General features: G+C 43.6%; 1 protein-coding gene across 3 annotated transcripts; it reads right to left on the bottom strand.

Moving 5' to 3' along the window:
• Window positions 1-2,651: 2,651 nt before the first annotated feature.
• On the bottom strand, window positions 2,652-12,920 carry LOC115198113 (uncharacterized). 3 transcript variants are annotated; one of them, XM_029759808.1, is made up of 8 exons: window positions 11,993-12,920; window positions 11,256-11,615; window positions 10,924-11,037; window positions 9,409-9,529; window positions 8,434-8,793; window positions 8,210-8,308; window positions 3,619-3,752; window positions 2,652-2,884 (listed from the first exon to the last, which is right to left on the bottom strand). In XM_029759808.1, the coding sequence occupies exons 4-8, from the start codon at window positions 9,464-9,466 to the stop codon at window positions 2,822-2,824; spliced, it is 714 nt and encodes a 237-aa protein (XP_029615668.1). In that variant the 5' UTR covers window positions 9,467-9,529; window positions 10,924-11,037; window positions 11,256-11,615; window positions 11,993-12,920; the 3' UTR covers window positions 2,652-2,821. The 3 variants fall into 3 exon arrangements, with proteins under 3 accessions (XP_029615668.1, XP_029615666.1, XP_029615667.1); XM_029759806.1 differs by having other exon boundaries at window positions 8,210-8,311; window positions 11,993-12,916; XM_029759807.1 differs by lacking the exons at window positions 10,924-11,037; window positions 11,256-11,615; window positions 11,993-12,920 and having other exon boundaries at window positions 8,210-8,311; window positions 9,409-10,002.
• Between the last annotated feature and the right edge of the window lie 151 nt (window positions 12,921-13,071).

Here is a 13,071-nt window from a genome sequence, read left to right as displayed (position 1 = left end):
ACATATGTTTCAAGTTTTGAGGGAGCGTGTAATTGGCATGCTGACTGCAGGAATGTCCACCAGAGCTGTTGCCAGAGAATTGAATGTTCATTTCTCTACCATAAGCTGCCTCCAATGACGTTTTAGAGAATTTGGCAGTACGTCCAACTGACCTCACAACCGCAGACCAAGTGTATGGCATCATGTGGGCGAGCGGTTTATTGATGTCAATGTTGTGAACAGAGTGCCCCATGGTGGCTTTGGGGTTATGGTATGGGCAGGCATTTTTTAATTAATTGCATTTTATCGATGGCAATTTGAATGCACAGAGATACCGTGTCAAGATCCTGAGGCCCATTGTCATGTCATTCATCTGCAGCCATCACCTCATGTTTCAGCATGATAATGCCCGGCCCCATGTCGCAAGGATCTGCACACAATTCCTGGAAGCTGAAAATGTCCCAGTTCTTCCATGGCCTGCATAGTCACCAGTCATATCACCCATTGGGCATGTTTGGGATGCTCTGGATTGACATGTACGACAGCGTGTTCCAGTTTGCGCCAATATCCAGCAACTTCGCACAGCCATTGAAGAGAAGTGGAGCAACATTCCACAGGCCACAATCAACAGCCTGATCAACTCTATGCGAAGACGATGTGTCACGCTGCATGAGGCAAATGGTGGTCACAACAGATACTGACTGGTTTTCTGATCCACGCCTGCCTTTTTTTAAAGGTATCTGTGACCAACAGATGCATATCTGTATTCCCAGTCATGTGAAATCCATAGATTTGGGCCTAATTAATTAATATCAATTGACTGATTTTCTTATATGAATTGTAACTCGGTAAAATCATTAAAATTGTTGCATGTTGTGTTTATATTTTTGTTTAGTGTAGTTTCCCTAGTCTTAGATGAAGTGTTAGCCGGTCCCAGATCTGTTTGTGCTGTATAGCCAACATATCTGGGACCAGGCTAGAAGAGGGTATCTCCACAGATAGAACAATGAGACAGATATTTCACTGGATGTATAAATGTGAAGCATCCGCTTGGTGTTTCCACTCACTACCAAATATGGTAGTGAGAGGAAGCCCACTGGCGGGCAGTGGGAGAAGATTGAACAAGATGGATTTTGGCCGACATTCTGCCCATTTTCTCATCAATTAAACATTTGATCTTAATACAGTTTTCTTTTCCCAAAACTAGAATCTGTTAAAGAACAGAGTGGACTAAGATGTATAGACTTTACTCTTTTCAAAAGTTTGAAAAAATGCGAAGGTGAATTGAGTTATTGCACACGCGCACTTCACAGAGTAGGCATTCCGTAACGGAAATATGCAGATAATTCTAGAATGTGCCAACAGGATATGTGCTTGGCTCTGCCCACCTCCTTGTTTGTTCTGCCCATTATGACTCATCTGTTGGCGTTTGAAACGACAAGTTGTGGTCTATCTTGCTTAAGTTATGAAAATCTTTGGGTATCTCTGTTCTGTGTGTGTATCTGGTCTTCTATAGCACTGTTTCCTGGAAATGCTGCTCTCTTTTCTGGTAAACATTTATGATCCCTGCATAGTGACGCTTTCTTTAAAAGACAACCTGTGTTGTGTGTCTGCGTGCATCGCAAAATAAAAACATTTTCAGTCTTCTACATCTTACAGTAATCAATCCCCTGAATTAAACATGTTTGTTCAATATCAAAACACAACTTCATATATCAGATTCATCTCTGATGATAACAAGTAAACGTGTAAATAGGAAACCAAGGATCTTGCCAGACGGCAGAAGCAGTGAGAATGTGTTACTGTGCCTAACAATTCTGTCTTGGTAGGAGTGCAGCCATGGTTACAAACTGTTGTTTGTTCTTATAAGATGTGAGTAGGTGTGTGTCTGCTTACTTTGTAACTGCAGGACCTAGTGACTCATTGGGGCAAGTTGTAGGATACTATATTAATATATATAATATATTAAGTGTTTACGACTACGGTGAGCATATCATTTGTTAGCTGTGAGCAACTGATAAGAGTGTCAGCTAAACAGCTCTAAATAGCTGAAATGTACATTTAAGTGTCCACTTTCCTGATCTGTTCCTCAAATACTTTCACAATGTGTATGAGTGTGTGTCAATCACATCTGCTGTTATTGTAAATACTTTTCTGTTTCTCATTTCTGGGGGGCCATGGTTACTACCTGAGGTATAAGCATATACTGTCACCACCGTCTGCTCTGTTTCCATTTCCTGCCACTGACCTATGAGAGAGCCTATGAGAGAGCCACGAGATACCATCATTTCCACTGGTGACATAAACCAGTCATACCGAGAATCTTAAGGCTACATCTCTGGACTGTATGATTTTTGTCTGATGCTCAATCATTGGGCATTTTTTCAATTCTACTGTATTTTCATTTGCAGTCATTATTATTGTCAAAACGCACTCATTGATGTCTCTTGTGCAGCACTTCTTCTCTTTTACTCACTTTCTCTTGTCAGGCACATGGACACATTCACACGCACTTTTCATGTGAACACTGGCTTTTGCGTAGGTTTAAGATACAAACCAGAGTTAAATAAAGAGTAACTCTTCACAGATCTCTATAAAAGTACCTCATCGCACAATCTAGATTTACATGAGTTTCTGTTTCGCTCCCTCACTGGAGAATAAAGTACATTCCACACAGTAAAAATGGTTTATAGAAGAAACAATAGCAGTAATTACCTACTGCAATCAAATACAAAAACACACACCTCAAAAATACACTGTACATACATACTGTAAAATTCATACAGAAATGACTGACACATGAAATGTAATAGAAAAATACATTGACAGACTGGGCCAGTCCTTAACCTTTGTCTTGGGTTGGTAAAGCCAAGTAATCAAGTGATTCATACACCTGGACTTGACACTGAGAGCAAGAGAGAGAGAGAGCGAGAGAGAGAGAAAAAAAGTCAGCAATGCATATAGAATAACACAGACTTCAGAAACGTTCTAACATCTTAAGTGAGATCACCATGCCTATAGAACTTACTCCACTAAATCATGATAGGAATATTAGCCTGTGAGTAGGGTGTGGGACGGTGTATCGTGGCGGTAGGTGGTATGGTGTGATTAGCCTGTGAGTAGGGTGTGGGACGGTGTATGGTGGCGGTAGGTGGTATGGTGTGATTAACCTGTGAGTAGGGTGTGGGACGGTGTATCGTGGCGGTAGGTGGTATGATGTGATTAGCCTGTGAGTAGGGTGTGGGACGGTGTATCGTGGCGGTAGGTGGTATGGTGTGATTAACCTGTGAGTAGGGTGTGGGACGGTGTATCGTGGCGGTAGGTGGTATGATGTGATTAGCCTGTGAGTAGGGTGTGGGACGGTGTATGGTGGCGGTAGGTGGTATGGTGTGATTAGCCTGTGAGTAGGGTGTGGGACGGTGTATCGTGGCGGTAGGTGGTATGATGTGATTAACCTGTGAGTAGGGTGTGGGACGGTGTATCGTGGCGGTAGGTGGTATGGTGTGATTAGCCTGTGAGTAGGGTGTGGGACGGTGTATCGTGGCGGTAGGTGGTTTGATCTGATTAACCTGTGAGTAGGGTGTGGGACGGTGTATCGTGGCGGTAGGTGGTATGGTGTGTACTGATTATGAGACTCACCCATTGGGTGGATCCTCTGGAGGAGGAGGAAGAGCTCTGTTTGGTGGCCTCTTCCAGCTCCTCCATCTTCAACTCCTCGTCCTCATGGTTGGGGGCCTCGTGGATCACCCTGGCCGCTCCGTCTGGGGCACCACCTGTACACACCATACACATTCAGTGTTGTAAACAAAATATTTGCCTCCTTTCTAATTTTCTCTACTTTTGCATATTTTTCATACTGAATGTTTTCTGATCTTCCATCAAAACCTAAAATTAGATAAAGGGAACCTGAGTGAACAAATAACACAACATTACATGCTTATTTCATGTATTCCATTAACAAAGTTGTGCAACACCCAATGCCTCTGTATGAAAAAGTAATTGTCCCCTTACACAAAAAAAACTGCTTGTGCTATCTTTAGCTCCAATGACTCCAACCAAACGGTTCCTGTAGTGGTTGATCAGTCTCTTACGTCACTGTGGAGGCTTTTTGGCCCACGCTTCAATGCAGAACTGCTGTAACTCAGCGACATTTGTGGGTTTTCAAGCATGAACTGCTCGTTTCAAGTCCTGCCACATCTGAATTGGGATTAGGTCTGAACTTTGACTAGGCCATTCCAAAATTAGGCCATTCCAAATTTGTTTCTTTTTAGACAATTTCATGTAGACTTGATTGTGTGTTTTAGATCAATGTCTTGCTGCATGACCCAGCTGCGCTTCAGCTTCAGGTCACAGACAGATGGCCTGATATTCTCCTGTAGAATTCTCTGATACAGAGCAGAATTCATGGTTCCTTCTATTAAGGCAAGTCGTCCAGGTCCTGAGGCAGCAAAGCACCCCACTACCACCACCACCACCATGCTTGACCGTTGGTATAAGGTTTTTACTGCGGAATGCAGTGTTTGGTTTTTGCCAGGCATAATGGGACCCATGTCTGTCACGTCCTGACCCTAGTAAGATGTAATTTTCTATAGTAGAGTAGGTCAGGGCGTGACAGGGGGTGTTTTGTGTTTTTCTATATGTTTAGTTCTAGGTTTCTATTTCTATGTTGTTTTTTTGGGGGTTGATCTCCAATTGGAGGCAGCTGGTCCTCGTTGCCTCTAATTGGAGATCATATTTAAGTAGGGTTTTTTTTCCTTCCTGTTTTTGTGGGTTATTACATTTTGAGTAGTGTTTGTTTCTCTCTGCGTCACGGTTTGTTGTTTTGTCATATTCAGTTATTTATGTATTGCAAAGTTTCACGGATTTAATAAAATGTGGAACTACAACCACGCTGCACTTTGGTCTGCTCCTTTCGACAGCCGTGACAGAATAACCCACCATCAAAGGACCAAGCAGCGTGCCCAGGAGCAACAGAAATGGACCTCGGAAGACATTCTGGACGGGAAAGGACCCGGGAGGCAGGCTGGGGAGTATTGCCGCCCGAGGGAGGAGATTGAGGCAGCAAAAGCGGAGCGCCGTTATTATGAGGCGCTATACCAACCAAGAGGCAAGTGCGAGAGACAGCCCCCCCCAATTTTTTTTTTTTGGGGGGGGGCACACGGGGAGATTGGCAGAGTCAGGTTGGAGACCTGAGCCAACTCCCTGTGCTAACTGTGGGAGCTTGATCGAGCAAGAACCATGTTATGCGCACTGTGTCGCCAGTGCACAGATACAGCCCGGTGCGCTCGGTGCAAGCTCCTCACAGGTGCTGTGCTAGAGTTGGCATTCAGCCAGGAAGGAGTATGCCTGCTCAGCGTTCCTGGTCTCCGGTGTGTCTTCTCGGCCCAGGTTATCCTGCGCCAGCTCTACGCACGGTACCCCCAGTTCGCCAACACAAACCTGTGCGACCTGTCACAACGCCTCGCGCTTGTCGGGCTAAGGAGGTTATCCAGCCAGGACGGGTTGTGCCAGCCATAAGCTCCAAATCTCCAGTGCGCCTCCACGACCCAGTATACCCTGTGCCTGCTCTGCGCACCTGGCCTCCGGCGACACTCTCCAGTCCGGAGCCTCCAGCGACGTTCCCTAGTCCAGAACTCCCAGCGACGTTCCCTAGTCCGGTGAGACCTATTCCAGCTCCACGAATGAAGCCTCCAGTGATGATCTATGGTCCGAAGCCTGTAGAGATGATCCATGGAACGAAGCCTCCAGTGATGATCCATGGCAAGAAGCCTGTAGGGATGAGCCATGGAACGAAGCCTCCAGTGATGATCCATGGCACGGAACCTGTAGTGATGATCCATGGCACGGAACCTGTAGTGATGATCCATGGCACGGAGCCTGCAGTGACGGTCCACAGTTCGGAACAACTTGAGACGGCCTGCAGCCCAGAGTCTCCAGCGGCGGCCTGCAGCCCAGAGTCTCCAGCGGCGGCCTGCAGCCCAGAGTCTCCAGCGGCGGCCTGCAGCCCAGAGTCTCCAGCGGCGGCCTGCAGCCCAGAACCTCCAACGATGATCTACAGTCCGGTTCCTACTCCAACGATCCACGGTCCGGTGGTACTAAAGTAGAGGGATCAGCAGGTGGAGCGGGGGTTACGCCCCGAACCGGAGCTGCCTCCTCTGCTGGAGGTTAAGTTTATGTGAACTGCATTTGAGCCGCCATAGACAATTATCACCCTCCCTACCCTCCCTTTTGTTTTGTGGTTTCTGTTGTTGTGGTTCGGAGTCTGCACCTTTGGGGGGGGGGGGGTTACTGTCACGTCCTGACCCTAGTAAGATGTAATTTTCTATTGTAGAGTAGGTCAGGGCGTGAAAGGGGGTGTTTTGTGTTTTTCTATTTCTATGTGTAGTTCTAGGTTTCTATTTCTATGTTGATGTTTTTTGGGTTGATCTCCAATTGGAGGCAGCTGATCCTCGTTGCCTCTAATTGGAGATCATATTTAAGTAGGTTTTTTTCTCGTTTTTGTGGGTTATTATATTTTGAGTTGTTTCTCTCTGCGTCACGGTTTGTTGTTTTGTCAGTTTCAGTTATTTATGTATTGCAAAGTTTCACGGATTTAATAAAATGTGGAACTACAACCAAGCTGCACTTTGGTCTGCTCCTTTCGACAGCTGTGACAATGTCGTCCAAAAAGTTATACTTGACTCATTTATCCATAGAACATTCTTCCAAGAGTCTTGATGATCATCCAGGTGCTTCCTGGCAAACTTGAGTCAACTTTTTGGATGAGATGGGTCCCATTATGTCTGGCGAAAACCAAACACTGAATTGTTATCAGAGAATTCTACAGGAGAATGTCAGGCCATCCGTCTGTGAGCTGAAGCTGAGTCATGCAGCAAGACAATGATCCAAAACACACAATCAAGTCTACATGAAAATGGCAACAACAAAAAAATCAACAAATATGAAGTTTTGGAATGGCCTAGTCAAAGTCCAGACCTAATCCCAATTCAGATGTGACAGGACTTGAAACGAGCAGTTCATGCTTGAAAACCCACAAATGTCGCTAAGTTAAAGCAGTTCTGCATGGAAGAGTGGGCCAAAACTCATCCACAGCAATGTGAGAGACTGATCAACAACTACAGGAAGTGTTTGGTTGCAGTCACTATAGCTAAAGGTGGAACAACCAGTTATTGAGTGTAAAGGGGCAATTACTTTTTCACACAGGGGAACTGGGCATTGCATAACTTTGATAAATAAATGTGGCTCAGTTGGTAGAGTATGGTGTGTGCAACGCCAGCATGGTGTGTGCAACGCCAGCATGGTGTGTGCAACGCCAGGGTTGTGGGTTCGATTCCATTTGAGCCGCCATAGACAATTATCACCCTCCCTATCCTCCCTTTTGTTTTGTGGTTTCTGTCGATTCCCACGGGGGGCCAGTACAACAACAAAAAAATGCATGAAATGTATGAAATGTATGCATTCACTACTGTAAGTCGCTCTGGATAAGAGTGTCTGCTAAATGACTAAAATGTAAATGTAAATAAAATAAGCATCCATTTTTTATTTTTTTGTAAACTCAGATTCCCTTTTTCTAATATTAGGTTTTGGTTGAAGATCTGATAACATTCAGTATTAAAAATATGCAAAAATAGAGAAAATCAGAAAGGGTGCAATACTTTTTCCACAGGTTTATACTTTTTCACGGGTTTGTAGATATCAAGGGTGTACACAGAAAAACAACCATATAACAGGATGCGTCAACTCACTGTCTTGCATGGTAACAAGGTGATAAAGCATTGAATATATACTGTAACTCTGATCTGTTGCGAAATGGGCTTGAAATGCAAAACTAGGGACTGTTGCAAGTTTAGTTTGAAACGGCTTCCAAGACAAGACTCCGTGGCTGCTCTATAGAAATGAAAATGTACATCGTCGGATTGTAGGTTCTGATCTACTCTATGAATGTACACATATGTAAACGTTGTTTGACAAGCTACCAACTCTTTCATAAGCACACGAGTGTAGTATCCTATAGCAGTGTTTGACTTGGACTGAAATAGGTGCCGGTTCTCATTGTGGGTGCCGGTACTGTTTATATTTAGGTGCAGGTGCTCCACAATACTTCTGAGCTAATATTCTATAAGAGGAACATGAGCTCAAGCAGTAGAACATGTGAGGTGTCGGTACTCAGCTCCAGTCAAGCACTGATGTAAAGTTGTAAAATAAACATAATATCACAATGACCTCTGACCTTGGTGTCTTTTCCATGCCATGTACAGGCAGATGAGAGCGATGAGGAACAGTGGCAGGACAGTAAGTGGAATCATGACAGACAGCTGGGGCAGACTTTCTTCTGTGCAGAAAGAGTGGAGTTAGCAAACTATTGCAATAAGATTGGATCTATAACCAGTTTAACTTGTTCTTAATGTATAACTTTCACCAAAGAAATGTTAACTGTCTCTAATCAATACTCGCCATTGTTTGTCGTATTTTGGGACGTAACTGTTATCCGTGTCCCATTCCCCACAGATTCAATAAGAGATGGTATCTCCATAGTAACTTTACAGATGTAGGTACCCGTGTCATTTCTAGTGAGGTTTGAGATGGTCCAATGTGAGCAGTTACAGGCTACAGTCTGTTGAGATGCCCTGTCATGACACTGCTTGTTGTTGACCAGTAAACTGTTATATTTTATCTCGGTGTGTCCTTCTTTATGCAAATTAACTGTCGCTCTCGACACATTTGTATTCCAGCAGCACTGGATCTGAACAGTGTCACCCTCTGTTACTGTTACATTATGAGGAGACTGGATCACCACCAACGTGCCACTTATACCTGTGGAGAGACAGAGAAAACAACATATTAGTGAAACATCAAATGACAGGGATAAATAGTATGATATGCATGAAGCTGATGTAATGTATTCATATTAGGGTGGTACCATTACCAAATCTAAATAATTATTACCATATTAAACATGGTATAAAACATGGTATGAAACGGGGTATAAAACTTAGTTTTATGAATTCTACAAGCATTGTTGTTGTTGTTAATGATGCCAAAATAAATGCATCGACTACAGTGAAATGATTAAAAACAAGTTAAGAGGCTCAGTTGGTAGAGCATGGTGTTTACAACGCCTGCATGGTGTTTGCAACGCCAGGGTTGTGGGTTTGATTCCCACGGGGGGCCAGTACAATATATATATATTTTTTAAATGCATGAAATGAAATGTATGCATTCACTACTGTAAGTTGCTCTGGATAAGAGCGTCTGCTAAATGACTAAAATGTAAATGTTAAAATGTAATGTCCAGACCAGTAGAATATGTAAATTACCGTCCCTTTAAAAACATTGTGATGTCTTTGCCCGGTGAGCCAATATGGTGTTAGTTTAATCTAAGATAATGATGGTCCAAATAAATGTGTAAGTCAATATTTTGTAACTTACCCCAAGAAGAGAGGGAACAGAGGGAGGACAGGAGCAGCCAGACCAGCAGATGCTTCATCTTTCTGGGAGGATATCAGAATGAACCCAGTCACTCAGCCTTCAGGTGCTGTGGCCTCCCCCTCTACACACACACACACACACACACACACACACACACACACACACGGCATGAGAATCACAACTGACACACACTCGCTGTGGGTACTTCCTTTGACACATGACGCACTGAAATGTTAACCACAGAGTCACTTCTCTCCATCTTTCTCTCTCTTCTTTATGTGTGTAATGTGTTCTTTCTTCATGCTTAACCTTTGACCCAGTAATGTCATCTTCTTTTGGTCTTGCTGTCTGCTCCATACCAGTTGATTTCAAGTATCTGCAGTTCTGAACCAGCTTTATTTGTTGATTAAAGATCTAGTCAAAAGTTTCATCGTTGGCAAAATTATGGGGAAAGCAGAGATCTATATGTGAAGATTGTGAAATTTCCATTGTTGTGTAACTCACTGTCACAAGTCTAACTTCCTTCCAACAACATCTGATGTAAAGATTTAGCAACGAGAAAATATAAAGCAAACATTTCTGCATGGAATTGGCATGCTGACTGCAGGAAGGTCCACCAGAGCTATAACCAGAGAATTTAAAGTTCATTTCTCTACCACAATCCACCTCCAACGTTGTTTTATAGAATTTGGCAGTACGTCCAACCGGCCTCATAACTGCAGACCACGTGTAACCACGCCAGCCCAGGACCTCCACATCCGGCTTCTTCAACTGCGGGATCGTCTGAGACCAGCCACCCGGACAAATGATGAAACTGAGGAGTATTTCTATCTGTAACAAAGCCCTTTTGTGGGCAAAAACTCATTCTGACTGGCTGGGCCTGGCTCCGAATGGGGGGGACTATTCCCTTCCAAGCCCACCCATGGCTGTGCCCCTGCCCAGTCATGTGAAATCCATAGATTACGGCCTAATTTTATTTAATCTTTATTTAACAAGGCAAGTCAGTTAAGACTCGTGTGGCTCAGTTGGTAGAGCTTGGTGTTTGCAACGCCAGGGTTGTGGGTTCGATTCCCACGGGTGACCAGAACGGAGAAAAAAAATGCATGAAATGTATGCATTCACTACTGTAAGTTGCTCTGGATAAGAGCATCCACTAAATGGCTAAAATATGTAAGAACAAATTCTTATTTACAATAACGGCCAAACCCTAACAGCGCTGGGCCAATGGTGCACCGCCCGATGGGACTCCGAATCACAGCCGGTTGTGATACAGCCTGGAATTGAACCAGGGTCTGTAGTGACGCCTCCAGCACTGAGATGCAGTGCCTCAGACACCTGCGCCACTCAGGAGCCCCAATTAATTTATTTCAATTGACTGAGTTCTTAATATGAACTGTAACTCAGTAAAATCATTGAAGTCGTTGAAAATGTAGCATGTTGCGTTTATATTGTTGTTCAGTTTATAATATTTTTGTGGATCCATACGTTATGAATTCAAATTATCGACAGACTTACATTGACTTTTCTTCCACTGGTAGCTATAGTAACAGAATATGGCCACCAATATAATGACTGGGAGACATCTCAAGGTGTAGGGGACTGCTATGTCCTCCGAGGTCTCAATAATCACTGTAAACACATACATGGTGTCAATACACAAGTTATTATACAAATCCTGACAGACTACACATGGAATATTGCTATTCAGGAGAATTGAGAACTGTATATTGTTGTAAAGTGATTGATCTGTGTAATAGCCTATAAGTCAAAACCTTACTCTTTAGCTTCTGTACATCAGTGGTACACATTATGCTTGACAAAGATATAGACCAAATCAGACTACTCACCTTGGCTTTTATGCTCTCTGACTGTAACTGTTATCCGTGTCCCATTCCCCACAGATTCAATAAGAGATGGTATCTCCAGAGTAACTTTACAGATGTAGGTACCCGTGTGATTTCTAGTGAGGTTTGAGATGGTCCAATGTGAGCAGTTACAGGCTACAGTCTGTTGAGATGCCCTGTCATGACACTGCCTGTTGTTGACCAGTAAACTATTATATTTTATCTCGGTGTGTCCTTCTTTATGCCAATTAACTGTCGCTCTTGACACATTTGTATTCCAGCAGCACTGGATCTGAACAGTGTCACCCTCTGTTACTGTTACATTATGAGGAGACTGGATCACCACCAACGTGCCGCTTATACCTGTGGAGAGACAGAGAAAACAACATATTACTAAAGTATCAAATGACAAGGATACACATAAAATCCAATGTAATGTATAGATCCTTATAACACACCCACATCAGTCATTATTCACTCATTCTTACCATGGTATAAACAAGGTTTTCTTTTTTGTCAACAATTGATTTTTATTGAGTCGGTATAATCAATAAGAATCTCACCACCATTTAACAAACACACAACCTCTTCCAAACAAACCGGTTTTATGAGTTCTACATCAGACACGTAAAACAAGCATGAGGAAGAATACAATCATTTGTTTTTACCAGTTATTTTCAAAATATTTCTAAAGTATAAGTTAGGTTTTGATCAACCCAATATGAACGGTCTGCACTTACCGCAGGATGAGAGAAAACAGATTGACGAGCGGAGCAGGTGTAACAGTATAGCTTCCATCCCTCTCCTCGCCCCAACCTGGGCTCTAACCAGGGACCCTCTGCAACACAACAAGTTATAAAAGCACCTCATGTGAGATGACTGATGGGGTGATCTGTTCTCTCACTTATACCAACACCTTTCTGACTCTCCCTCTCTCTCCGTATTTATTTATTTCACACTTTCACAGCCAATCACAGCTTGGCATTTCTCTCTCCCCTTTGTACTGGCAACACTGCTGTGGACTCTACTACCCATCTCCCCTTGCGTAAGTATAGTGAAAATTGACCTCAAAATTACAGTAAGCTTGGAAAAAAATTCTGTAGACTGGAGAAATGGAGCAGTCATACGATCTGTATTAAAGGAATCTTAACTAGGGCCCAGAGTGTATCCAGGGACCATCTCCTTGGTATCCCACACATCAACCTTCAGAGGCTTCACCTAGACCAGGGATGTCAAACTCATTCCACGGAGGGCCGATTGTCTGCTGGTTTTCCCTCCTCCCTTGTACTTGATTGATTAATTAAGATCATTGATTAGTAAGAAACTCTCCTCACTTGGTTGTCTAGGTCTTAATTGAAAGTAAACACCAAAAACCAGCCCAACACTAGGCCAGAGACGGTATAGAAACCAAGACATCCCTCCGCCTAATTTTTTCTGATTGGGGCGAAACCACTCTGGTCCACTATGGGGGCGTCTCAGAGCAAGACATCTCACTGGCAAAGAAATGTGGGTCGGGGCGGGTGAGCAGACAAGTGGAGCCTGATGTTCCCTCTCTTGCGTGAGCATGCCAGATATTGGTTGCGTTCCCCTGCTCAGATGTTGCATGCATCAACGAGTAATATGTAAAATACCTATCCAGGTGTTGTGAGATCTGGCATCAGCAACACCTGGGTAGAGGAACAAGCCCCATTTGGATGAACCGTGAGCTCACATGGGAAAGCATGCTTACGCAAGAGGGAACACCCACTTAGACAGGAACATTTCATATTTTTTACAACGGTAAATGGCTTGAGTGAACCATCTTCATTTATCCACCATC

The sequence above is a fragment of the Salmo trutta genome, chromosome 8 (assembly GCF_901001165.1).
Source record: "Salmo trutta chromosome 8, fSalTru1.1, whole genome shotgun sequence".
In the NCBI taxonomy this organism is placed as follows: Eukaryota; Metazoa; Chordata; class Actinopteri; order Salmoniformes; family Salmonidae; genus Salmo; species Salmo trutta.
Note: the sequence above shows the minus strand (reverse complement) of the source record. Positions and strands in the feature narration are given on the sequence as shown.

Excerpts from the sequence above, each read along its gene's own strand:
- LOC115198113 (XM_029759806.1), bottom strand. The coding sequence starts at position 9,466 with ATGAAGCATCTGCTGGTCTGGCTGCTCCTGTCCTCCCTCTGTTCCCTC. Across the intron at positions 3,753-8,209 it reads GGCATGGAAAAGACACCAAG|GTGGTGCCCCAGACGGAGCG; the intron begins GTCAGAGGTCAT and ends TGGTGTGTACAG. Across the intron at positions 2,885-3,618 it reads CCAGAGGATCCACCCAATGG|TGTCAAGTCCAGGTGTATGA; the intron begins GTGAGTCTCATA and ends TCTTGCTCTCAG.